The sequence below is a fragment of the Rhinolophus sinicus genome, linkage group LG01 (genome assembly GCF_036562045.2).
Source record: "Rhinolophus sinicus isolate RSC01 linkage group LG01, ASM3656204v1, whole genome shotgun sequence".
NCBI lineage: Eukaryota > Metazoa > Chordata > Mammalia > Chiroptera > Rhinolophidae > Rhinolophus > Rhinolophus sinicus.
In genome coordinates, this window is record NC_133751.1 from 208958626 (window position 1) to 208983061 (window position 24436).

The 24436-nt window shown below is 58.4% G+C and overlaps 2 protein-coding genes across 17 annotated transcripts in view; both read left to right on the forward strand.

Moving 5' to 3' along the window:
* CROCC2 (ciliary rootlet coiled-coil, rootletin family member 2) overlaps nucleotides 1-4487 on the forward strand; it is a 67829-nt gene extending 63342 nt beyond the window's left edge. The window contains exons 31-33 of the mRNA XM_074316305.1: nucleotides 1609-1712; nucleotides 2764-2847; nucleotides 3194-4487. Coding sequence (XP_074172406.1) covers nucleotides 1609-1712; nucleotides 2764-2847; nucleotides 3194-3343 — 338 coding nt within the window. The 3' untranslated portion in view covers nucleotides 3344-4487. The remainder of the gene's footprint in view (nucleotides 1-1608; nucleotides 1713-2763; nucleotides 2848-3193) is intronic.
* A 4903-nt stretch (nucleotides 4488-9390) lies between these two features.
* The window catches only part of SNED1 (sushi, nidogen and EGF like domains 1), a 75373-nt gene continuing 60327 nt past the window's right edge, over nucleotides 9391-24436 (forward strand). For 4 of the 16 annotated variants that reach the window (XM_074316323.1, XM_074316315.1, XM_074316312.1 and 1 more), the window contains exon 1: nucleotides 9399-9999. In XM_074316323.1, coding sequence (XP_074172424.1) covers nucleotides 9787-9999 — 213 coding nt within the window. In that variant the 5' untranslated portion in view covers nucleotides 9399-9786. Of the gene's footprint in view, nucleotides 10000-24436 lie in introns of all 16 variants that reach the window. The other 12 variants (XR_012490662.1, XM_074316325.1, XM_074316383.1 and 9 more) reach the window with 8 other exon arrangements.

Below are 24436 nucleotides of genomic sequence, written 5' to 3' on the forward strand. Positions count from 1 at the left end.
GGGCCCGGAGCCTCCAGAAGTGTACCTGTCCCATCACATGTCCCAGGCAGGCCTTGGCCACCAGGCACACACTGTCCAGCTGAGGTGTATTCAGGGACAGCAGTGTTTTCCAGAGGGCAGTGGCCAGGTTAGTGGGGGGCAGGGACCCTGGGAACAGGATTGGGGTCTGTATGGAGCCACGGAGGCTAGTGGGTCAGGACAGTCACTGAAAGCCCTGGCCAAGTTGTCCAGGCAGAGTCACCTGCCCTCCCAGGAAGGAGGGTCAGGCAGCCGGGTAAGGTCACCAGGACCCTACCACTCCTCCAGGGCTGTCCCAGCGCTGAGGAAGCTGAGACCTCCTGGGGTTGCTACTGGGGGTTCCTGGTGGGGGGGTGAGGGGGCGAGCCTGGCCATCATGGCACTGCCTGGAGCAGCAGAGCCAGTGTGGGTGCCTGGAGCCAGTGGGGGAGGGAAGAAACAGCTAATGAGTTCCAGGAGGTCAGCTGTGAGGGGCCGAAAACCCATAAACCCTTTATTGGTGTCTCAGGAGGGGAAACCCGGACGTGGCCGTTTGTTGATTTTGGACTTCACTTTGCTCTTTTTAACATGCACTTCCAGGACTGTCACTGGAATTTTAAAGAAACAGGACTTCCTTTTTCAGTGGCGGGGGCTCTGTTTTCCTCAGTCCTGAAGAAGAAAGGAATCCTTTTTGTATGTCTCTGACCACTGACCCCATAACTTCACCCTTGAGACCGCTCCACTCTGTCTCAGGGCCCCTGAGAGACCAGGCCTGCTCCACCCCGAGGGCGAGAGGGCACGTCTAGAGGCTTTGAAGGGAGGCCCGACCTGGGCTGCAGCCGGGCCTGGGCAGGACCCGCAGGGCCGGGCAAGCCGGGTAGTAGACAGGCCTGGTTTGGAGAGCAGGGCCTGGCCTCTGATCCTGCCCCCATTGCTGGCAGGCCCGGGACCACATGGGCCTCAGGGAGGAGACTGTCCACATAGAGAACCACAGGTCATGCCTGGGGTGTCTGTTCCCCCTCCACAGGGAGCAAAAGGAACCCCACCCACCTTCCCAGCAGAAATGTGTGTCTCCTGGTCACTGGACATTTAAGCCCCAGCTCGTTCCTCCTCGTGTGCCCAGTGTGTTTGGGGGGTGGGGGACCAAGAAGAGGGCTCTGCTCGGGGAACTTGCAGCTCAAAGGAGGACAGACAGTGGGAACAGTGACGCTGACAGATTTGTTAGGACAGGTCAGGGAGGGTAGAGCCTGTTCTCAGCAGGTCCTGCCAGCAGCTTCAGGGGTGCGTGCAGTGCAGGGGTGCCAGGCTTCTTGAGGCCCGGGGGTGCTGAGAGGGGCTCCGGGAGGGCCCAGAATGCCACTGAGATGTCGCGTTCCCCAGCTGAGGACATCGACAGGCCTCTGATGGTCTGAAGCAGGACGATCACTTGACTCCACGTGCCTTCAGCTCTCACCTTGGCTGCATGAGCCAGAGGCCCTGGGTGGGGCTGGGTGTCCTGGCCCACCTCTCCGGGGACCTAGAGCCCTTTGCAGGGACACCCATGTGCTCCCCAGAGAGAAGCTGGCCTGACCCACCCCTGTCAGAGGGCCACCACAGGTTCTGCTCTTACAGGTGGTGTAGGAGCCACTGTGGAGGGGAGGGCACAGGACAAGGCCAGTCCCCGAGGAGCCTGCACCCCGGGCGGACCGGCCCTGAGGCAGAGCCAGCAGCTGCAGGTCAGCCGGCCGGTGGAGCTCGGTATACCCCAGCCTCGGGGTGGGCCCAGGGCCCGGGGGTCCCAGAGGGGTGCCCAGCATGCCTCTGTCGAGGTGCACACACACGGAGGTGCAGGCACAGACAGCAAGGGCAGGCTGCACCCCTCAGACACGGTGCCAGGAGAACTGGAGCCAGGACTCGGGGCTTCGTGGGCCCCGTGGAAGTAGTGGAACAGGCAAGGGACCTTGTGACCAGCGCGTGGCCAGAATGGGGAGGGGTGTGGGAAGCACAGGTCAGGGGCCGCTCTCATGTGCATGTTGGGGGAATTGCTCCTTCCACCACTGGACAGACCACCCCCATCCGCGGACAAGGAATTTACAGGTGGGGGAGGCAGCAAAATTCAGCCTGTGGGAGCCCCCGTCCAGCCAGGCAGAAACCAGGTGCCCTTAAAGCAGATGTAAGACCCACCCTGCAGGCCCGTGGGTGGGGCTCTAGCCTGCTTCCAGTCCCAGCAGAGGGCAGCAGGCCGACGAAGACCTGGACAAAATATCAGCCCAAAGCAGCAGTAAAATGCCCAAGTTGTCACCCCAAGTCCAAACAGCAGAGCTGGGGCGGGCCCACGCCCAGCAGCTCGGGGAGTGACTGACCAGCACCAGCAGGACCGGACCTTAGAGGCCGACCACTGCATGGGGCCCGACTGCAGGCCTGGAGTCCTGACAGTGGACCCTCCAGCCAGAGGCCCTCCAGCAGCGGGGTGTCAGCTCTGCTGCCCAGAGGGCTCCAGCCCACCTCCAGGGCCTCCATGTCACTGGGAGCCTGAGAGGATTCTGGGGGCAGGTCACCCCCTCCTCTGCCTGTCAGGAGGGTCAGAGGTGGCTTCGTGTGAAGTGTCCACACAGTGCTTGGCAGGCGGCAGTTGTAGCAGAGGCGGCCCCTGCACCTGTCCTTCAGAGTCAGGGAACAGCAGGGGCATGTGTGGGGATGAGGTGGTAACAAAGTGTGACTGAGCCTTGGGAGTATAGCTGCACCACCCCACACACGCACAGACACGTCTGCCCGGCTAACCCACAGGCTCCACGCTATCAGAGACCTCATTCTACAGATAAGGAAACTGAGGCCGAGAGAGGGGAAGTGACTGCCCAGTGCCACCACCGAGTGCCACCACCGAGTGAGTGTCCCTGACCCACCAAGCACATCTGCTGAATGTATCAGCCCGGGGTCCTTATCTCCTTACCGCTCTAGTGTGTTCGTGGCCTGAATGGAAAGGAGTTCATCCACTGCAGCGTGCGGTTGCCTGGTTCCCTAGTGCCCCCAATGGGTGGGTGTCCCTGGTGAGAAGAGGGATGATGCGTCCCTGTCTGTCTGCCCAATGTTTCAGTCCCATACCCACCATCTGTCCGGGGGAGCCATGGACTGTGGCCTCCCAGCCCTTCCTGTTCCAGAGCTCTGGGGCACTGGCCAGGGACCAGCCCACCCCTCTGAGCACCTGACCTGTCCCCAGGTGGAGGGCCAGCCTGAAGGAGCAGCTGGCCCCGGAAGTGCAGCAGCGGCAACATGTCCGCCTCGGCCAGGCCTTCTGGGCCAGGAAGTGAGCCCTGCTGCCACCGACGCCCCACGGCCTGAGCCCCGTGGCCTGAGCCCCATGGCCTGACCCCCATGGCCTGACCCCCACGGCCTGACCCCCAGGGGCAGCAAAGCTGTTAACAGGAAAACCAATGCCTCGTGCGGCTCGGGGCCAAGCTCGGGGGTTGAGGGGGCCGCAGGGCACAGGCAGCCTGGGGCCCACCGTTCATGCCCAGGAGTCCCACGTCAGCAGGCACCCTCTGATTCCCCTGGCCCTCAGGACCTGGGCCTCCGCTGGCGCTGGACGCACTTCGGACACTCCTCTCTCACAGCCCTCCCCAGCCACAGACAGCCTCCTCACACTGGCACAGGCCTGGCACTCGGTTTCTGCCTTGGACACACTGCTGATCGGCCAGACCCCAGTGGCCAGGCCCCGTCAGGTGGGCTTCCACGGCCACGGGCTGCGTTCTGTGCCCTCAGCTCTTTAAACATGGGGAGACATGTGGAAAACATTCCCACCCACTGGTGCCAAAAACCATAATGTCCTGCAAGGCCCAGCTACCACCTCCTCACATCCGAACACTGTGGAACCTTCCATATCCAGGCACTAAGGTCCGTCACAGTGGCAGGTGGCTGCAAGTGGCTGAGTCAGTCCCCTGTGACTCACTGGATTGTAAATTAAAGATGCAGAACCTCCCACTTTCCCAGCCTGTGAACACTGGGTCCCTCAGGGATGGGAGGTGGGAGGAAGGAGCCAGAAGCCAGAGGTTGGAGTCTGTGACAGCGCTTTCTTCTCTGCATCCCTGCGGTGTCCACTGGCATCCCCAAGTCACAACTTTGGGACCGAAGCTCCCAGCAAGGAGCATGGATGGAAGAGGAATCCACTTCGGACATGAAAGGGGTCAGGATGATTTCTCAGATTTAAAATTAAAGCCGCCCAGGATTTGACAAACACACTCACTGGCAAGTGCAGGATGCTCCTGGTCTCTCAGGGGAGACATCAAAGTGCCAGAGGCCTCGAAGATTGTGACATTTCAGCGAATAGTTCAGTCAATGTAGATGACCCTATTCGTACTTATTCCACATCCAGTGGTATATTAGGAAAAGGATTTGTCTAATGGGAATAAATGGGTGTTTTCTTCAGCATTTCCAATGATGAGTGTTAAGACCTGTTGTGTTAGATTCTACAATTACGGAGGAGTTTAGAATCGCTTCCCTCTATTTTCACAACAGCCCTTGGGGGCACCAATTTACAGGTGAGGCAGGGCCCGAGTCCCCCACGCTAGTCTAACCCCCCTTGTCTGCCCGGTGAGGCTGCGGGCTCAGGGTCCTGCCTGGAGGACGGAGCTGGGCCAAGTGACCCGAGCAAGGTAAGGCCCAGTGCCCAGATGCTGGAGCAGTGCCATCTGCCTATCCTCCTGGAGGTGAGGAGGAGGAAGAGGACAGGGTAGGGGCTAGTCCCGCTGTGAAGGGCAGGACTGTACTGCTGCCCATGGCCTCCCCAGAGTCCCAGGGGAGAGGACCAGGAAGGTAGCTTGCTCCTACCCGGCCCTGGTCCCTGGAACTCCAGGGAAGGACCACACTGCTGCTTCTCCTGCTGTCCCACATGGAGGCTCCCGGCCTGTAAGAGACCCAGCAGATCTTGGCATCCGTTTGGAAGTTGCCAGCCTTGGACGGGAAGGAGTCCTAGCTCCACCCCTTTGCAGCTGCGCAATCCTGGACAGGCTCTCTAGGCCTCAGTTTCCTCCTCTGTAAGGTGGGGTGACCCCACCCCAGAGGATCCTGGTGAGTCTTACATAGATATCGCCCAAGTTGACACCAAACCTATCGGAAGTGTCAGCAAACAGTGGCAGCTCTGTCACCCTACAGCTGCTGTGGCTCGGCCCACAGCCGGAGGGGGCTCATCCCCAAGAGAGCAAGAGAGTGGGAGAGCCAAGGGAAAGGGCCAAGCCGGGAGCACACAGGCGGAAGGAAGGTGGTGCCGCCCCAGACAGACCAGACAGGGGAAGGTGACTGTGGGGACAGAGCCAGGAGTGCAGTTTCCAGGCTCTCGACCTCACGTGGAAAGGTGCTGGCTCAGGTAGTAAATGGCCATCAACTGTGATTGAATGGCCATTAGCTGTGGCTAGTTGGCTGTCAGCTGTAACTAGTGAGCCATTAGCCACTGATATAACTGCCGTGGCTACCCTGGCGAGGAGGTTGTTGGTAGGTTGGGTGGCAGAGAAGCGGATGGCAGGTTGCGGATCGTGTGGCTCCTGATTCCTGTGTCTCCAACCCAGCCACCAGCGAGAATATAGTGGTGTGACTCCCCTATCTATGGCTCCATGGGTGTTCCTTTTTGGCCTCACCATGTCCTGCTTTCTTATGTGGGGAGCAGGACTAGAGAGCCCGGATGACACCCCACGTGACGGTAACAGAGCACTTGAGGAGACAGGCCCAGCCTCCAAAGCACCCTGCTTGCCAGGGAGGCAAAGGCCCCCGCTTGGCTGCAGCTGGGCAGGAAATGGGCGGCAGGACCAGGGCTGTAGATATGTGGGCTTCTAAAACATCGATATTCTTCACATAAAGAAGAAAGTCACCACCAGCCGTGGCCCATCAGCTGCAGACCCCTTGGTGAGCTTTGAGGCTTCTTCTCCCGGACAAGCACAGAAGGCTGAAGTCAACGCATATGCTGCTTTGAATACTCTTTTCTAAAACTTCTACCTGACATATGTCACTAGCGTTTTCCCACGTCATTAGAAACGCCACGCAAGCATGATTTTGTTGGCTGCTAAACAGCGACAGGCCCTGGGTCTCCTAAGTACCTTCCACTGCGGCCATCCTTGCAGTCATGGAACACTCAGAAAGTGGGTCTTTGGCCTCAGGGCTGGAGGGGGATGGGTGACACTGCCTGTCATCACCTCAGGGCAGGGAGAGCACCTGAGCCCACCTGTAACCATTCACACGCCTCCTTGCAGAACCTCTAGCTCAAAGTGTTTGCGGTTCCTCTCTACTTTCTTGAACTAAAACAGCAACAAATATCTCAGGATCATTTCCGTAAAATCAATAGCAGAAGTCCCATCGTGGCTGTCCGGGTGTGTGGGGGCTCTGTGGAGGCTATGCTCCCTTGCTGTGGAGGGACTGAGTGGGGAGGTAGGAGGGCTCTGCAGACAGCTGTGCGCCCTCAGCCAGGCCCTCCCACCTCGGCCTCCATGGGAGGGCCTTACAGGTGGGGCGGGCCTCTGCAGGAGATCCCACCTGCCCCTCTGGGCTCTGTGACCTCCCAACCTCACTCCCTGAGCAGGTGTGAGGTTACCTTGGGCAGGGCCTTCTGGTTTCACCTCCATGGAAGGACCAGCTGCTCTGGGGAGATCTGTGCCCTGTTGGCTGCCTCTTGGAGGAAAGGAGAGAAAGTTGGGGAGTGCAGCCTGCCAGCCCCTGCCACTAGCAGTCCCACCTGGAGCCCCTGCCCCCAGCCCTGCAGGGACCAGCCCACTGGGCCAGCTGAGGACACTGGCCTCCTTGCCCTGCACAGAGCCCCAAGTCCTGGAGTGTCCAGAGGTCAGCTCCGAGTTCCCCATCTAAACTGCACACACACTCAGGCCCTAAATTAAAATGTCACAGGCCGGTGGGGAGGCTCAGGTTTCCTGCCACAGAACATGAGCCTGCTTTGATAAACCATTTTGGTTTTGATAAATGTGGACTTTCTGTGGCAGAGACAAAGGCGCCCTTGAGTCCGGAGGGGAACCTAAAACAGCACGTTGCTGAAAACTATTTCCTGATAATATTTTTAGCACCTGAAAAAAACCCTTTTTTCTCTTTTTTGCCTGTGGAGAGAGAGAGAGAGAGAGAGTGTGTGTGTGTGTGTGTGTGTGTGTAAGGTAATGCCCAGTGGTCCTGAGGCCTCATGTTAACCCCCGGTCTCCCAGGCTGGGCAGCGGTTAGTCTAAGGTGAAGGCCATAAGGTGCGAGCACGGCCTCGCTGGGGGCCACGACCCCAGTGTTTGCGCGCGGCTGACCCCCACCCAGGTCACGAGCTCAGGCTCTCAGGTGGGGCCTGGGCCTGAGCACCTCAGAAAGCCTCCCAGGGGGTCCCCATGAGTGGTGGGGCTGAGCCCCCCTACGTAAGCCAAGCCCTCCCGCCATGCCTGGAGAAACAGGCCTCACTGGGTTCATCTCCTGAGCACCAGGTACCTGGGGGTATGCTGGGCTGTGCGGCAGCTGTGGGCGCCAGGTGACGCCAGAAACAAGCGAGGTCTGGGCAGCTTTCTCAGAGGAAGAGAGTATAGTGGGCGGAGGCAGGCCAGGCAGGTGGTAGACAGGTCTAGGAGAGGTCAGACCCTGATGCCCCCACCCCGATTGGCACTGTGTGTGTGTGTGTGTGACTTGTGAGCATGTGAGACAATGACAGGTGTGTGTCAGTAAGTGTGTATGGATGTTTGTGGTCTGTATATGTGAGGGTGTGAATGAGTGAGCGTGGACATGTGAGTGTTGTCTTCACATGTGAGCACGTGGGAAAGTATGTGTGTGAGAGAGAATGAATGTGTGAGGTACTCGTGCGAGTGTGCATGCACGCATGTGTGTGACTGTGGGTGTGTGTGAGTGGATGACAAGTGGGGGTGCTCCTCTCCTTCCCAGGTTCCCGAGAGCCGTGTGAAGTTGGGGTTCTGTTCTCAGCACAGCCCCTGAAATTAGACGTCATCTACTTTTCCCTCCAAAGATGAGAGGCCTTGACCTTTCTCATCCTTCATTTCTTGGAACTACTGTTGTGCTGCTGTCCTGGGGGGTCTCCATGCCAGGAGCCTGGCGTAGGCCTGGCCGTCCCACAGCTGAGCAGCGTGGGACTAGGGTGAAGTTTAAGGGGTGCTCGCTCTCAGAGTGGTGCTAGGACAGGGTCATCCTCTTTAAATTCTTGTCCGATGCTGATTCCAGCCTAAAGGGATCTGCATAAACCGGTAGCCCCCAGAGTCACACACCACACAGAGACCCTTCCACTAGTTCTTAAAAACCACATTTAATGTTCCTTGCTCTGACTGCAAAACAATGCATGCTCATTGAAGACGTTTTTAAAAATACAGAAAAACACAAAGCCAAATATGAAACCCCTGAGGACTTCGGTGGTGGCTGCTGTGACTGTCCTGCTCTTTCTGCTCATCTTTGGGGGGTGCACCTTGTCTTCAGGGGTCCCAGGCTTGGCTTGCAATCACTGTCACCCAACACCAGGGAGCAGGGAGGATGGGGGAGGGACGGAGGCCCTAAGAGTGGGGCCCTACCCTGGGCCTGAGGATGTGGAGTGGACAGATGCTGGCCCCTGAAGAGGGACAAATGCTCAGAGTGACGTCTGAGGTCAGCGGTACCAGAAGCAGGAGAGGGGCTGGGACGGCCCCAGGCTGGGGACAGAGAATCTGAACTGTAGGCTCCAGCTGTCTTACTCCCACCTGGAGGCCCAGTGGCGTCAACCCGCTGCCCCAGGGTCCTGTGCACCAGTCTTCTCCCACTGACGGCTCTTTAGGCTGTTTTACTCAGGAGTTTGCCAAGATTCCCTTGCTGTGAGGTTCCCTTACACCCCTGAACCCATCAGCAAACCTCCAGGGCAGAAATACCTTGTTTAATACCCTGAGGTCCCCCAGGCCAGGGGTCATCCCCGTATTAAACCAGATGGGAAGCCTAGCCCCTGCGCAGGAATCCAGTATCCCCAGGCTCAGGGCCTGGGGGGGGGGGGGAGAGGCAGCTGGGGTGGGCAGAGTGGGGAAGCCTCTGGCCACTTCCAGAAGGGCTCATCCAGGCACTTCTCAGCCAGGATGGCCCCCCACTGGTGACACTCTGGCAGGGGGTGACCGGGTCCTCTGGCCAGGCAGCAACCTAAAGAGGCACCGACTGCCTTAAGGTCTGTCCCAGAACTGCTCGGTGGGTACCACTGGTGGCAGGGGACTCACGGAGGAGGAGGACGGCCCCCACCGCAGGAGGCGCGCCCGCGAAGCCCTCATCTAGCTAATGCCCTGGCCAGGGGAGCTCCGGGGGACGCGGGGGCCGCAGGCTGGGCTTCCAAGACGCGCGGGGCCGAAATGCGCCCTGAGCGCCAGGGGAAGGGACACAGGGCACCCGCGTGCTCCAGCGCGCCTGGCGCTTTAAGAGCCGCTTTATTTGCATGGCCCCGCCCTGGCCCCGGCCCGGCCCGTGTGGCCACCCCGCTAGATATTTAAATCGCGGCCCCAGGGGCGGGGCCATCCCCGATCACGGTCCCGCCCGGCGCCTTCCTCCGCGGAGCTGCCACCAGAGCGCGGCCCAGCCGAGCGCGCGGGCAAGGGGCGCGGAGCCACCGAGGGCGCGGCCGCGCTGCCCTCACACAGCCCGGCACTGCTGGCCATTCCCGACCGCGGCCTCAGCCCGCGTGGACCGCAAAGGCCCGTTCTGTCCCTGCTGAGTCCCCGCTTGTCCCCGTTCTCCCTGCTCCGTCCCCTCTACGTCCCCGCTCTGTCCCCGCTCTGTCCAGATCTGTCCCCGCTCTGTGCCCGCTCCGTCCCGCTCTATCCCCACCGCCCACCGCCGGCGATGCAGCCCGGCGCCGCCTGGGCTCTGCTCTTGGCCGCGGCCCTGGGACTCGGCGCGCGCGGAGTGCGAGGCGCGGTGGCCCTGGGCGACTTCTACCCGTTCGGCGCGGAGCGCGGCGACGCCGTCACTCTCAAGCAAGACGACGGCGGCTCGGGGCTGCAGCCACTCTCCGTGCCCTTCCCGTTCTTCGGCACCGAGCACTCCGGACTCTACGTGAGTACCCCGAGCCGCGGAGGGCGCTGCGCCCCCGCCGCTGCGCGCCCGCCGCCCTGACTCCTGCCGCCGCCAGCAGCAGCTTGGCACCACGGCGGCCAGAGGTGGAATGAGGACAGCGCTGCCTCCCTTGCGGCCAAGGCCGGACAGCGGCGCGCATGAGAGGCGGGCCGGGTGGGGGTGCGAGCGGCAGCAGGGCCACCTTGGCGACTGGAGCGCGGCGCGCTCCTGTCCCGGCGTCTGTCCCGGCCTCTGCCCTGGCCTGGCCGGACTGGAGCTTGGACAGCGTGCACTGAGCGCATCTGACCGGTGGCTGGTCCGCATCGCGGTGGGGTAGTCCTGGCCCCGTCTTGGTTCTTTCACAGACAGCAGGCACATGCCAGTTCTGTCTCCACCACTCCCAGGGCGGGACCCTGGGTCAGTAATTCTCAGTGGGCCACTGAGAGAAAGAAATGGGCCTCATCACTGCATTCAGCATTTCCTGTGGGTGGGCCACCGTGCACTGGCACCTGGTGGCCCCTGGACTTGCCCTGAATCCAGACTAGAAAGGTGCTGGGCATCCTGATGTACTGTCACCCCCACCACATCACAGCAACCATGGTCTCTGCCACTTCCAGCACCATCACCATCACCTCCACCACCCTGTGTCATCAACCCACCATCAATCAGCGCGCACACACACACACACACAGGCCACAGCATCATTCCCTGTCAGGACCACTCCCTGCACTCCCAACTCCCCCACCAGCACTGTCACCTCCTCCATCATCCCTCCAGCTTCAACACCACCTCCACCACCATCCACATGGGTGGCACTACTGTCCTCCTTGCCAGTTCATGTACTGCCACCCCACCCCCTTCCACCACAGCCACCAACACCATTCGCTCGTCCATCACTGCGACAACTCCACAGCCGGGCACGGCCTTTCCTGTGCCCGTCAGGGAGGCCTCCTAACCTTGGGGCAGCATTTGGCTCTGCGACGGTGGTGGGAGGAGACGACCATTCTCCCTGTAGATACCACACTGCTGAAAGTCCCTCTGGACCAGGATTTGGATGGTGGGGCAGCACTGACTTCTGGAAGTGTGGGGTGAGCAGGGCAGAGCTGTGTTCAGGGTCTGCTGAGCTGGAGGAGGCCCTAGCAGCTTAGAAATGAGATAACTCACGTTGGCACGCTCTTAACACAACACTGCATCAGAATGTCCCTTAGGAGCTGTGCCAGGCTCAACTTTCCCACTCAGTAACAGGTGAAAATATTATGAAAGTGGTTGGCCCTCTTCACAGCCTCACTAAAAACATCTGCCCTTGCCAAAACAACCGGGAGAAACAGCTCTAGAGTGGGAAGATCTGCTGGCAAAACAAAGGGTTTCATCAGAAACCAACATTCTGGCTGCTAACAAAACATATATCTCCATGAGAGCTGTTTCCTGAAACAAAGATATCATCTGAAAAACACTTGCCATGTGGACATAGTGAGTCCCCTTCACCTTCTCTCTACTCAGTGGGAAAGACAATGGAATCCTTGAGGGAGCGATGCCCAGGACATCTTGCCTGAAATAACTACAGAGCTGTGGTCAAGGTGGGAACAGGAGGCAGGGTGTGGAGGCTGCTGGAATCACAGCTGAAGGAGAGAAGGGAAGGCATTTATTCTGAAGCAAGTGGATCCAAACAGGTGCCTCCCATGCCCACCCAGGCTGAGAGGACACTTTCTTACATGCCCCTGGCTCTGACCCTTGTCCAGCAGGACATACCGTGGGCCAGCCCTGAGCCCAGGTGCCTGTGTCAAGCTGAGTGATACCCCTCTCCAGGCTGGCCCTGCCCCTCTGGCCTCTGCCCCTTCAGTCCCCACCCCATTGCTTGGCAAAGAGCAGGCTTGTTGTGTGGATGGGTGGATCATGGATGGATGAATGGTGGGTGGGTGGATGGATGGATGATGGATGGATGGATGGATGGTGGATAGATGGATAGATGGATGGACGATAGATGGGTAGAGGGATGGATGGATGGTGGATGGTGGATGGTGGATGGATGGATGGATGGATGGATGGTGGATGGATGGATGGATGGATGGTGGATGGATGGATAGATGGGTTGATGGATGATGGATGGATGGATGGTGGGTGGTGGAATGGATGGATGGATGGATGCCTTGGCCCTCTGACAGGGCCCATATATCACACGTGGAAGTTAGAAGAGACCCTCCCTAGAGATCAGTGCTTTCTGAGTCTCCATCAGAAACAGCACACAGATTATTGCTCTAGCAAGGACTCACTCCTGTGGTGTGTGGTGACCCCCCTTTAGAAACGGCACCCATCATTTTGCTTCTTCTCAAGCCAGAGCAGCTGTATGTGGTCAGCTGTAAGGCTCTGGAAACTGTCAAGAATCATTTTATCACTAAGGCCCTACACAACCTGGACCAGTGCTGCTGGTGGGCGTGGACAGCAGCAGCTCTGCTGAGGGGGACTTGCCTGCTGACACGGCAGCTGCATGGAGACAGCAGCTGTGCCGTGGCCCATAGGACTGGCCATGGTGGAACGTCCACTCAGGGCGGCGTGAGGACTGAGAGGCAGTGAGCCTGGCTATGATGGCGAGGGGCTCCCGTTTCCCCACCCAAAGTGGGGACTTGGGGATGCAAAGGAACATCCTGATTTATGGCACTGGGAGCCGCAGCTGGTGGCCTTGGGTAGTGTGTCACCTCGTGGCCTCTGTTCCTTCATTGGGGGAAGGGTGTGCTCGGTGGGTGACGTCCATGAAGGTGTCAGGCACCCTGTGTGGGGGCCCATAAGTCTGTTACAGGGGTGCAGTGTCCGTTGGTCGCATATCCAAGACTAAGCTGTTGGGATGGTAGAGAAGGTGTGCCCCCAGGTGCCCCCCACCCATTCCCCCAGGGCCTGCTCCAGCCCCTGCTGCCTTCACCCGTGGTGCTCTGACCCACCTTCACCCTCCTTATCTTTTGGGACACTTTGGGGCCAGTCCCAGAATGTAGAGCCCTGAGTGGGAGTTGAGGTGGGCAGTGGTGCCTGTGGGACTCAGAGAGGGGGGAGTGTTGACAGCAGGTTTGGCCAAGGAGGCTGGGCTCCACAACCGTACCTGCTCCCTGCATTTCCACCTTGAAGCCCCCGTCCCTATCCTGCCTCTCCCAGATCACCACCCAGGGGAGCTGTCGTTTTCTCTGCGAGCCTCAGTTTCCCCTTTGTGCAGCAGAGTGCCCCCATCTGAGTATGCCTGTGACACATGTCCAGCCATCACTGCCACAGCTGTTCTGGCCACCAACTCCAAGCCATCTGGGAAACCCTCCCTGACCCACAAGAACAGCCGTCTGGCAGGTGGCTCTGGTAGCACAGCTCTGCTTCTTCTGAACTCACCAAACACCCAAGCAAAACACAAGAGCACCCAGCTGGGAGGAGGGGCTGCAGCCCCAGAGGGCAGACAGGACCCTGTCCACTGAGCCCCAGGCCAGGCCCCAGGGTGGCCCAGGCCCTTCCTGCTCTTCCTGGGCCACCCCTCCTCAGCAGGTTCCTTTCCTGCTGGTGCCCCGGGAGGAGGGAGAGCAGAAAGGAGGAGATCCAGGGGTGGGGGAGGGTGCTGGAGTGATCTGGCTACTTGGTGTGGCGCGCAAGCTGGGGCCGGCCCGTCTGCCTGGACCTCGTCCCTGTCGGCCCATCAGAGGATAGAAAAGACAGTCACCCTGTACATGTGAGGAAACTGAGGCTCCGAGGGCTCCTCTGGGGCCTCCAGACCCCCGGATCCAGCTGCCTCCTTACCATCCAGGGTGTCCAGGCAGCCCGGGATCCTCTTTAGTGCCTCCCGCCCGTCCTCGTCCCCACGTTGTTGGAGCCAGCACTGGGCCGGCAGCTATGCCTTGGGAACATGTCCCACTTCCCCGCACCCCCACAGTCACGGCTCTGGGCCAGGCCACCGTCCCCGCGCACTGGCTCCAGCTCCTGCCTTGCCCCTTGAGCCTGTCCATAGGATGGCCAAGGCAGCAGTGCCAGACGGGCCTGGGACCCTGTGTCTCGGCCTCTGCTTCTCGGCCTTACCTGCCCCTGGCCTTGAGGCTGGTGGTCTGACCCCGTGCGCCTCCCTGGGAGGCAAGCCTGGCCATGGGGACTGACTGCGCTGTCCCCACCCCTTAGTGACTGTGATGCCAGCACTTCTTAACTGGAAGTGACCAGCCTGCCCGACTGTCCTCCCAGACAGCTCACCGTGGGAACCTGGGGCGTTCTCCTCTGTGGACTCAGTCACTCACTCATTTTGAGTCCTGCCTGAGCCCTTGCTCTGAGCCCAGGGGAGAGCGGCACAGCTGTGTGTGCTCCGAGTACTAAAATCATGTCTGTCCTCTTGGTCCCCTGTGCTGCCCCAGCTAGAAGGGCGCTGGCCCCTGGCAGCTGCTCAGGGAGTGCTTCTCATTCCCCTTCTGATCGTAGAGATGACACATCCACAATTCCACACCCCAAATAAGCACTTTTCACACTTGGGTGAAATGCACCCTGATACGCTTTCCAGCGCAGTTAGGGCCCCACAAAGCAAACTCGCCATTTCGTACAAGTTCTTACAACAGTTCTCCGAGTGTTGTGCCGTGAGCGTTTTTCCGTGCCTTAAATCTGTAAACACATGCTTTTGGTGACTGTGTGATATTCCATCCTGTGGCTATACTGTGTTGTTCTGACCCATCTCTGGTCGGCTACGTGGTGGTTTCAGTGTCCCCGGGATCTGACGGCCTGTCCTGCGCCCTCCGTGCAGGTCCTGAGCCTTCCTTTCCCCGAGTGTGCTGACTCACGACATCTCCCCACTGCCCCCTGGTCCAGAGGGCATCTCGTCTGCACCAACGCTGGGGTGAAGGGGCCCCTCACCTGGCCCGGGTCAGCTCTGGCAGCCATCCAGGATGCTGCCCATCGCCAGCACAGATCCCAGCCTGTGACCCCTTACAGGGTCCTCTGGAGGTATGATAGAAATGCAGACCCCTGGGCCTTCCCAGAGTGTCTGAATCTGCAAGCATGCAAGGGCCCCAGAATCAGCATTGTAAGCAGGTGTCCTCGTGCCTGTCCAGGGCCCCTCCTGAGAAGTGCTACCCCCCCGAGGGCACCGTCCTGCCTGCCCTCCTGTTCGGGGTGACCCTGGACACTCCTCACCCTACAGGCTCAAGTGTTCCTTGCCTCCCAGTGCTGGGCTGGACTGGACAGGGTGCCCTGTGTGATTGACGGGAGTGGTGTGGGCCATGGCGGGCCCCAGGACGGGATGAGCTGGAAGCCCTGCACCCCAGCGTGTTGCTGCTCCTGGGCTGGGTGTGGCCGCGCCTAGTGTCACCCCACCTCCTCCAGGGGCCCCGCCTGGGTGCCTCACACCCACAGACTGGCTCTGTGAGACGCGGGCAAGTCGTTCGTTAGCCGCCTGTGTGCATGTGGCCGCTTCCCTGCTCCCCAGCCAGGGACTCAGTGTCTAAGCTCGGCGGGGCGCCCAGTGTGGGAGGCGTGGGAACAGGACAGTGTCCAGACCTGGGTCCCAGACCCCGAACCCTCCACACAGAGGGGCAGTCAGGACCACACTGTCCTCCAAGTTGGCCCAGGGGCTTGTCCGGGGTGACAGCCCCGGGCCCTCGAAGACATTCTGCAGCAAACGTTTCCTGCCGCCTGCTCTGGGCACTGCGGCATCGGGCACAGGCCACCTTGGAGGTCTGCTGGGGATGGGACCTGGGATGGGGCTGGGTCCTGCAGGAGCGGCCGCTGTCCCCATAGTGAGAGGCCTGGGTATGTGGGGGCAGCCGGATGTATCAGGTGGGACTTTGTGGTGGTCCCAGAGATGAAGGCTGGACAAAAGGAGGGTCCTCTGAGCTGTGGACCAGGGACTGCTGCCCACAGGTCCAGGGGCCTATGGGGGCCGGGCTCTGGCCTGACAGGGGCACCTGGCTGAGATGGCTTTGCCAGGGAGAGGGAAGCAGGAGCAGCCGTCCATGCAGGGAAGGAGAGGCTCCAGTGGAGAGCAAGGGGCAGGACCTGGGAGGGACAGGTGCTTGGTCACCCCGCTCGCTCGAGGGGGCTCCCGGCAGTGCCATGAGACCCTGCAGGAGATGAAGGGGTGGCCTCAGGGAGGCCCTGGACGGCAGACGGCAGGAGAGCAGGACAGCAGGAAGTACAACCACGAGGCCCACAGCCCAACAGGATTTGGCCTGGGAGGGAAGGAAGGGCTGGTCCTCCAACACCAGGCTTCTGCTTTCCCACCCTCCAGGGAAGTCCTCCTTCACTCCCCACCCCCACAGCCAACTGGGCACTGACTCCAGCTCACATGCCCCTCCCCCAGGAAGTTGGCCCTGGCGGCCACTGCCTCCCCTCCTGCAGCCCCAAGTGCTGTGCCCCCAGGACGAGTGGGCACGGGGCGCCCAGCCAAGAGCCAGCCTCCGCTGCTTCCCAGGCTGGGTGCTCAGACCAACCTTGCCTGTGGGCCCCAGGGGCCCTGCCCACTCGCTGCCCTGTGAGCAGGACTCCAGCCCCCAACTGCGCTTGTGGGAGGAACCCTAATTACCCAGAAAGCTGCCAGGAAATAAAAGACATGCCTACATTTTTCAAAACAAGCTTATAAAAGGCCTCAGGGGCTTTATTGTTTTATTTTTGGCAGAGAAGTCAAAGCAGGAACCAAGACCCGCCCTTTTGGCTCTGATGTTTGCAGAGCTGGGGTGCTGTGGTCATGTACGCCAGGTCCCTGGCTCCCTTCCAGGCCGCCTGCTCAGAACGGCCCCTCCGCCCAGCAAGGTGGCACCAGCAAGCCCTCTAACTCCCCCATTCAGGGACCAGTCAGTCACACGTCACACACTTTGGCTGGAAGTCACCTCCCAGAGACTCTCCAGGACATTTCCGCTCTTTCCTGGTTTTATCCAAGTTGGAAATGCCACCAGCGCAGTCTCTGCGCTTTCTCCGGAACCAGCGAAGGCCAGCCATATCTCGCAGGAAAAGCCTGGGTACCTGCTGGCCAGACGTGCCCCCGCCCCCAGGTCAAAATGGGCCTCCTTCATGGTCCAGGGTCACCTTGGTTCACAAAGTCACTGCAGCTTCCTGTAGCATGTGGCCTCGGGGCCTCCTCAAGGGCACGGTCCAGGCAGCTGACAGCGACACCCCTTCCATGGACTGACAGGAGGCCCCTGCGCCCTGCCTGAGAGAGCAGGTGGGCATGGAGGCTGCACTGCCGCCCCGTCCCCTGCACTCGTTCCACAGGCTGTGACACCAGGTGGCAGCCTTGTTTTTCTCAGCGGCAGGTGTGTGCACACCAGAGAAGTGACCCCAGGCCAGAGTTAATCCTGAGACCTGGGCCTGGGGATCCACAGGGAGGGGCTGGGGGGCTGCAGGGCTATAGAGCAAAAAGCGCTGTGGGTCCCCACCAGCACAGCGCCTTCCACTCCTGGGTCTGCGAGGGTCTTGCTGGTCTGGGTGGGTCCACCCAGCTGGCCGCAGGCCCTCATGCCAGCTGGCATGGGCAGCACATTCCAGACCCTGTACCCCAACACCAGGCCCACAGTCACATTCTGAGAGGAGCAGGGGTGGGACCCACCTGTGCAGGGAAGGATGGAATTAAACCTGCTGTACTCATCTGGGGGGTGTGTGGTGACCGGGCCTCCGGCAGGGCTAGGCCCAAGCCTTTCTCCTGGGTTTACAACCTGCTACGCCAGTAGACAACTAAGAACAAAACTGCGATTTTGCGGGAAGTAGGATTTGCTGGGCCCTGGAGGAGGGACCCCAGCACAGCTCGCTGGCCTGGGTCCAATGCAGCCAGCCCTCTGGTCGGTCCGGGCCTTCCCCACTCCCCACCCACACTGGACCTTCAGAATTCTGGGCTGGGGAAGGACATCCGAGGAGGCCCCTGTCCAGGTGAGATGCCTGCCAGCAGCCCGCTTGCTCACCGCCTGGCCCCGCCGCTTCTCCGCTGTGGTCCCGGCCCTGCCCGGCCCTGGCAAGGGAACAGGGCTGGCTTGTTCTGCTTCCTTCCTGGACCCCGGGCTCTGGGCCCACATCCCGTGGGGGGCCAAAGAGGAGAGGTGGACGAGGCCAAAGGCAGGCAGCAGGCGGCAGGAGCCTCTGCACACAGCACACACACCAACACACCTGAGAGTTGGCCTTGCACTTCAAAGGCAGGAAGGAAACCTGGGTCCGGCTGCAGCCAGAGCAGGGCCGGGGGAGGGGGGCAGGGAGGGGCAGTGCAGGCAGGTTCCCCCCCCACAGGTGGCCTGCAGCCCGGGCAGCCCCAGGGCCCCCACTGCAGCCTCCCGCCTGCCCGATGCTGCCCGCCCTCCCATCCACAGGCGCCTTTCCCATCTGTGACTTCTCACCCTTACTCTGTTTTCCTGAACACATGCAGACAAGGCTGCGTAATGCGCAGCAAAAGAGCCAAGTCGGCAAACCCTCGAGAAGCCCCCGCCGTGCCCCTTCCTGACAGCACCCGCACTCCCTGCCTTCCTGCCTTATACCCCTCACTTCCTCCACATGAAAGCCTGTGTCACCTCCGCTCCCAGCTGTGTTTAGGTTGCTTCCCTGGCGTGTTCCTTCACTGCTGTATGGTTCATGAATAGCCGACATGCTGTTCCCGTCTCACTGGTGGACATTCAGGGCTGTTCCTAGTTTTAAACTATTCTTAACAACGCCATTCATGAGAATTCTGGTGCGCACGTGTCCCGGTGCCATCAGCACACGCTTGGGTGGCGGGCACCCCGGCCGGGGGACGGCTGGCTGGGGTGGCACCCGGCTGACCTTAGACACTGCAGCCTGGGGTGCCTGCCGCACAGCACCCCCCTCCAAAGTCATGACTCTAGCCCCCCACGTCACTGTCCAACACGGTCATTGCGTGTCGTCCTCTCACTCACACGGAGGTGCCTAACACAACTGGAGTTAGGCTTTGTGTGTGGCACGAGGTCATGTGTATATGGGCTCCCCGTTTTAAGAAAAACAGAACCTCCGCAGCCACCTTGTTGAAAGGCAGCCCTCTCCCAGGGCCCCGCAGCTGCGTCTGGGTCACCTCCCGGCTTCGTCCCCTACTCGTCTGCCTGAGTGCCATCATCCTGCTGATGGTGGCATCATAAGAGATCGCGGGGCTGTCACAGCAAGTCCTCCCATCTCGTCCTTCTCAAAAGGGTCCTGGCTATTCCTGGCTTTGCATTTCATATAAAATTTAGAATCGGCTTCCCACGCACCTCTGTTGGGGTTTCTGTTGCGATGTCTTGAGTACACAGGTGGGGGAGGAGAGGCGTGGGGGCGGGAGAGAGCGCATCCCCACATTTATCCAGCATGTATGTCTTCAGTGTTTTCAGGGAAGTCTTAGAACTGACTGCAGAGAAGTCTTGGCATCTCTTGTTAGATTTATTCTTAAGTACTTGGTGCTTTTTATGCCATTTGCAAATGGTGTCGTTTCTTTAATTACTTTTCTATTTATTGTTGGTATGTAGAGTCACAATCAATTTTTTTCATTTTCTAATTTTTATATTTAAAAACCAAACCAAACTTCTTATCAGTTTTACTAAATTATTTGGGGACCTTTTGGATTTTCTACACTCACATTCCTATTGTTTGCAGCCAATGACAATTGTGTTTCTCTATTGCCAATCATTTTAAATTTTGATTCATTCCTTGCCGTGCGGTGTTGGTCAGGTCTCCGGTAAACTGTCAGGTAGAAATGGTGTCATCAGCATTCTTGCCTTGTTCCTAATCTCGGAAAGAAAGTGCTCTGTATGTTATCATTAAACGCGAAGTTTGCTCTTATTTATTTTGAAGATACCCTTTATCGGATTATATTCCTAGTATTCTGAGAATTTTTATCAAAATGGATGTTGAGTTTTATTAAATGCCATCTCTATACCTTTTAAGATGATTATATAAGTTTCTCCTTTACTCTGTTAAACCAGTCATTTAAATTAAATGATCTTCTACTGTCAAGCCTAGCTTGTATTCCTAAGAAAAATCCAACTTGTTAACGATGAATTATTTATCCTATTTACATATTCCTAGATTCTGTTTGCTAATAACTTATTTAGGACTTTGGCAACTTTTTAAATAAGTGAGATTGGCCTGTTATTGTCCGCCCGTGTACTTGCCTTGTCTAATTTTAGTATTGAGGTTGTACTCACCTCATACCATGAATTCTTCCATTTAGAAGAGTTGATGCATTTCTGGAGTTATTTCTTGAATGTTTGGTAAAACTCACTGGTGATGCCATCCAGACCTAGAGCTCTCTTAGTGGGAAAATTTTGAATATTGATTCAATTTCTTTAATGATTATAAAAATCAGCATTTCTATTTCTACTCACATTTGGTAAGCTGTGTTTTTCTAGAAAACTTTCCATTTTATATTCAATTTCATAGTTCTTAATGTAAAATTGTCAAGGTCTGCAATTTGACGGTACCCTCCTTACAAGCCAGAGCTGTTAGCCTGTCACGGATTCACAGGTGCTGGCAGAAGACCCGAGATGCCTGGGTCAGAAACACAGGGGGCTGTCTCTCACACAGCAGGCACCGCAAGTGGCGCAAACATGCTGGCTGTGCTGGTGCCCCTGGCTCTCCAAGTCCTATGGGGCAACACAGAGGGGCCCGGGCGGAGCTCCCTACACTGTGGGCTTGCGTCCTCCAGGAAACCCTTCTCCAGGGAATCCCTCTCTTTCATAGCAAGCCTGCCCTCTCCATCCCCAAGGGGGACAACACATCACGTCATCCCTCAGGCTGATCTCTACAAACGACACTAAGATACGTCCGGGGAAAGCAGATGGAGGCTGGCATTCTTGGGACACCCAACAAAAACGCAGAGGCCCAAGGCCGACTGCCTCTCCCCACAATCTGCTTCCTTGGCCCCACATGTCCTCAGCCAAACTCAACTTTTCACACGAGTTTGCCATGCCGTCAGCACTCTCCTTGATCAGACCCACAGGGGCCAGCACCAAAGCTGTGTCGTTTGTCTTGCAGCACATTTAGCTGAGGCTGCTGCCCACGGGCCTGCATGGGCAAGGCGGTGGCCCTCAGCCATGTCCCCGGTGCCCAGGCAGCCAGCTCTGCCTGCAGCCCACAGACGCCTGTGGGTCTCACTTCCAAGGCCAGGCTGTTATCCATTTTAACCCATGCAAGGAGTTCAGACTGTCCTGTTAATCTTTGATCTCATCACCAGTAATTACAAAGGCAATAAATAGGCCAGAAAGGTGACTCCTGCTTTATCCACAACCTTCCCAGGTGCAGCACTGAAAGTCCCAGGGACCCCCTCAGTCGAAGGCAGACCAGGATGGCTGAGTCCCTAATCCTCACCCCAACAGAGAGACGTCCCATGGCTCTCGCCCTCACATGCAAACACCTGACCGAGGACACACAGCCCACCCCAGTTTGGGGTCTGTCATTGGCCTTCACATGGATCACTGGTTTGGTTACGATCTGCGCGCCGTGTCACCAAGCATTTGCGCCTCTGTCACCACACATGACATAACCCAAAACCAAGTACGAATTCGGGTCCCTAAGACTGAAGCAGGTTGTGCTGTCTGTGCACGTGCCCATGGGGAGCGTGGGGCCCACGTTTGGTGTCAGGCTCAGGAGAACATCTGTGACTGGCAGTGTCTCCGTGGTTTTTCCATTTCCGTAGTGCACAACAGGGGTGGCAGACCCAGGGCAGGTGCTGCCTGACTCGGGAGCCACAGGGGCTCTGCTAGGTGCTGGGTCTGTGAGCAGGGGCCGTCATTGTTCTCCAGCCCTGCACACCCCACTCAGCACCCCCTCCACGGCCATGACCAGCGCGCCCGCCCCAGTAAGTATTACTTATCTTCTCCCCAAAATCCCTACTCACATCTGGACCATTCACCTGGAGAATTCAGGTGCAATAGCAACAGGGCATTTGTGTAAGATTTAGAGACCCACGATACCCCCACCGTGGACCACCATAGGTGACAACAGGCAGTGTCCTTCACCAAGTGACCCGTGTCTCCATGACCGAGGACCATGTCAATCCAACAGGAAAATCCAGGTGGCCCAGCCAGTGTCAAGTTGGAATCCCGAGGCCCTGTCAGGCTGGGCTACAGCACAGGACTCTCCAGCCAGGCTGGCCTGGGCTGCTCTGAGGGGTGGGACAGAGCGGCCACACCGTGTGGGGGATTTTCAGAATAGGCCCGCCCCTCCCTTTTGTCCTGGTCATTACCCAGGGGGCAGCCAGCGGAGACGAACCCTTTGTGGAGACAGCACATTCCGAAGGAAACTGCCCAGCCAGACACGTGACCAGGACAGTCTTTGGGGTTGACTTGGGGACCCAGGACCCAGCGGAACTAGATGCCTGCGGACAGTGGGGGTGTGGAATGTTCACTGGACATGTGGCCATCAGCCAGTGTGGAGTGGCCTTGGAGACTACAGAGACGTCACTGACACAAATGATCCAGGATGTCATGGGGGGAAGTGGTGTGGCCGGCGGGCTGATCAGGCTGGAGCAGCGAAGGCCCCCATGGCGGGCCGGGGAGGGGTCAGAGGTCCTCCCAGTGAGGGGAGAAGCAGGCTAGCGCCTGCGGGAGACAGGCCCAGAATCCAGTGGTGACTTGGCCTCAGCAGCACACACTCCGTCTTCTCTGCGTCCATTGGTGGCTGCGCTGCCCTTCCTGGCCTGAGGCGGATCCAGGAGGCAGTGGTGACCTGGAGGCACCTCCATCAGCAGCTTGGTCCCCATCGGTGCCATCAGAGGACACACCGCCTGTGGATGCCCAGGCGAGTGACCCAGACATGGGTGTCTCGGAGGCCAGTTTGTTCCCACATTAGCTGGCCCCAAAGTGGGCGTCCTTTTCCAAGTGCAGACCCGCCGGCAGATGGGGCTGGTGGGGTTTTCGGTACAGGGTTTCAGCCTTGCAGCCATTAGGGCTCTGACTCACCCCCAAGCCCTGAGCTCCAGACAGCATGTGAGCCAGCGGGCACAACCAGATGAGGGGCCTGCAGAGGCCAGCCCACAGAACACGGCCCAGGGCCCGTCTGAGTACAGCCTGTGAGCGAGGAATGTTGTTTGCCTGTTTAAAGGACTATAAAAACAAAAAGGACAGAGAAGGGTATGTGACAGAGACCGTATGTGGCCCATGGGTCAACAAGTTCCACTGTCTGGCCCTCAGAGGACAGCCTGTGGCGCCGACTTCACCAAAGGGCATAAATATTGGGCGCATCTGGTCCTGAGAGCCTCCCGCGACCAGGGTGATGCTTCCAGTGCTGCCCAAAGTGCTGACTGGCCTGTTCCTGAGCTTCTTGCTTTGGGGCTGTGGCTGGACGCCTGCTGCCGCCCAGTGGACACCATCGGGTTCCGGCTCAGCTGGACCATCTGCAAACCAGGCAGGCGCTTAAGGGACCCTCTGGGACTCGGGCCCACGAAGCCAATGGCTTCGCTGGATGCTAGAGGGACATGAGACCCCCCCAAGGGTAGCTGTCATCATGTCACGTAAACCAGTCGCTCGGCACCTGTAGCATTTCCATGTGGCCGCCCACCCTGTCAGGCCCTTCCTGTTAGTGGTCATGTCCCAGTCGACCCACCCCAAATTGGGCCAGAGAGTCACGAGGCCTCATGGGTCACATTCAGCTTCTAGGAGCTGTCACCTTGGGCCAGCAGCACCCCAATTTTAAACGGGGTATAATTGGGCCCTGCCGCAGGCAGGGGGCGCTGCAGGCCTGGGACCTGTGTCAGCTCCAGCTGGGTCCGTCCTGCCCCTCCCAGACTCCGTACTCCTGCTGTCTCTGTGGAAGGGCTGGGGGACCTGGGCTCTGTAGGGCCCTCTAACCCCTGCAAGGAGAACGCTGCCAACTCACTGCTCCCACAGCGGCTGTGCCAGTTACATTCCCAGCAGCAGTGCACAGGGTTCCCGTGTCCCCACATCCTCACCAACACTTGCTCTTTTTTGGGGGGTAGGGGTGGTTATAGTAACCATCTTGACGGGTGAGGTGGCATCTCATTGTGGTTTGATTTGCATTTCCCTGATGATCAGTGACACTGAGCATCTTTACATGGGCTTGTTGACCATTCCTGTATCTTCTTTGGAGAAATGTCTGTTTCAAGTCCTTTGCCCATTTTTGAATCAGGTTGTTTGGGGTTTTATTGCTGTTGAGTTGCAGCAGTTCTCTATATATCCTGGATCTTAATCCCTTACTAGATATGTCATTGCAAGCATTTTCTCCCATCTGTGCATTGCCTTTTTACTCTGTTGATAGTGTTTTTTGATGTACAAACGGTTTTTAATTTTGATGAACTCCAGTTTGTCTACTTTTTTCTTTTGTTACCTGTGCCTTTGGTGTCACATCGAAGAAATCATTGCCAAAGCCAATGTCATGAAGCTTTTGCCCTATTTTTATTCTGGGTTATATTTTTAGCTCTTATATTTAGGTCTTTGATCCATTTTGAGTTAATTTTTTATATGATGTTAGATAAGGGTCCAGCTTCATTAATTTGCCTGTGAATATCCAGTTTTATTGGAAAGAC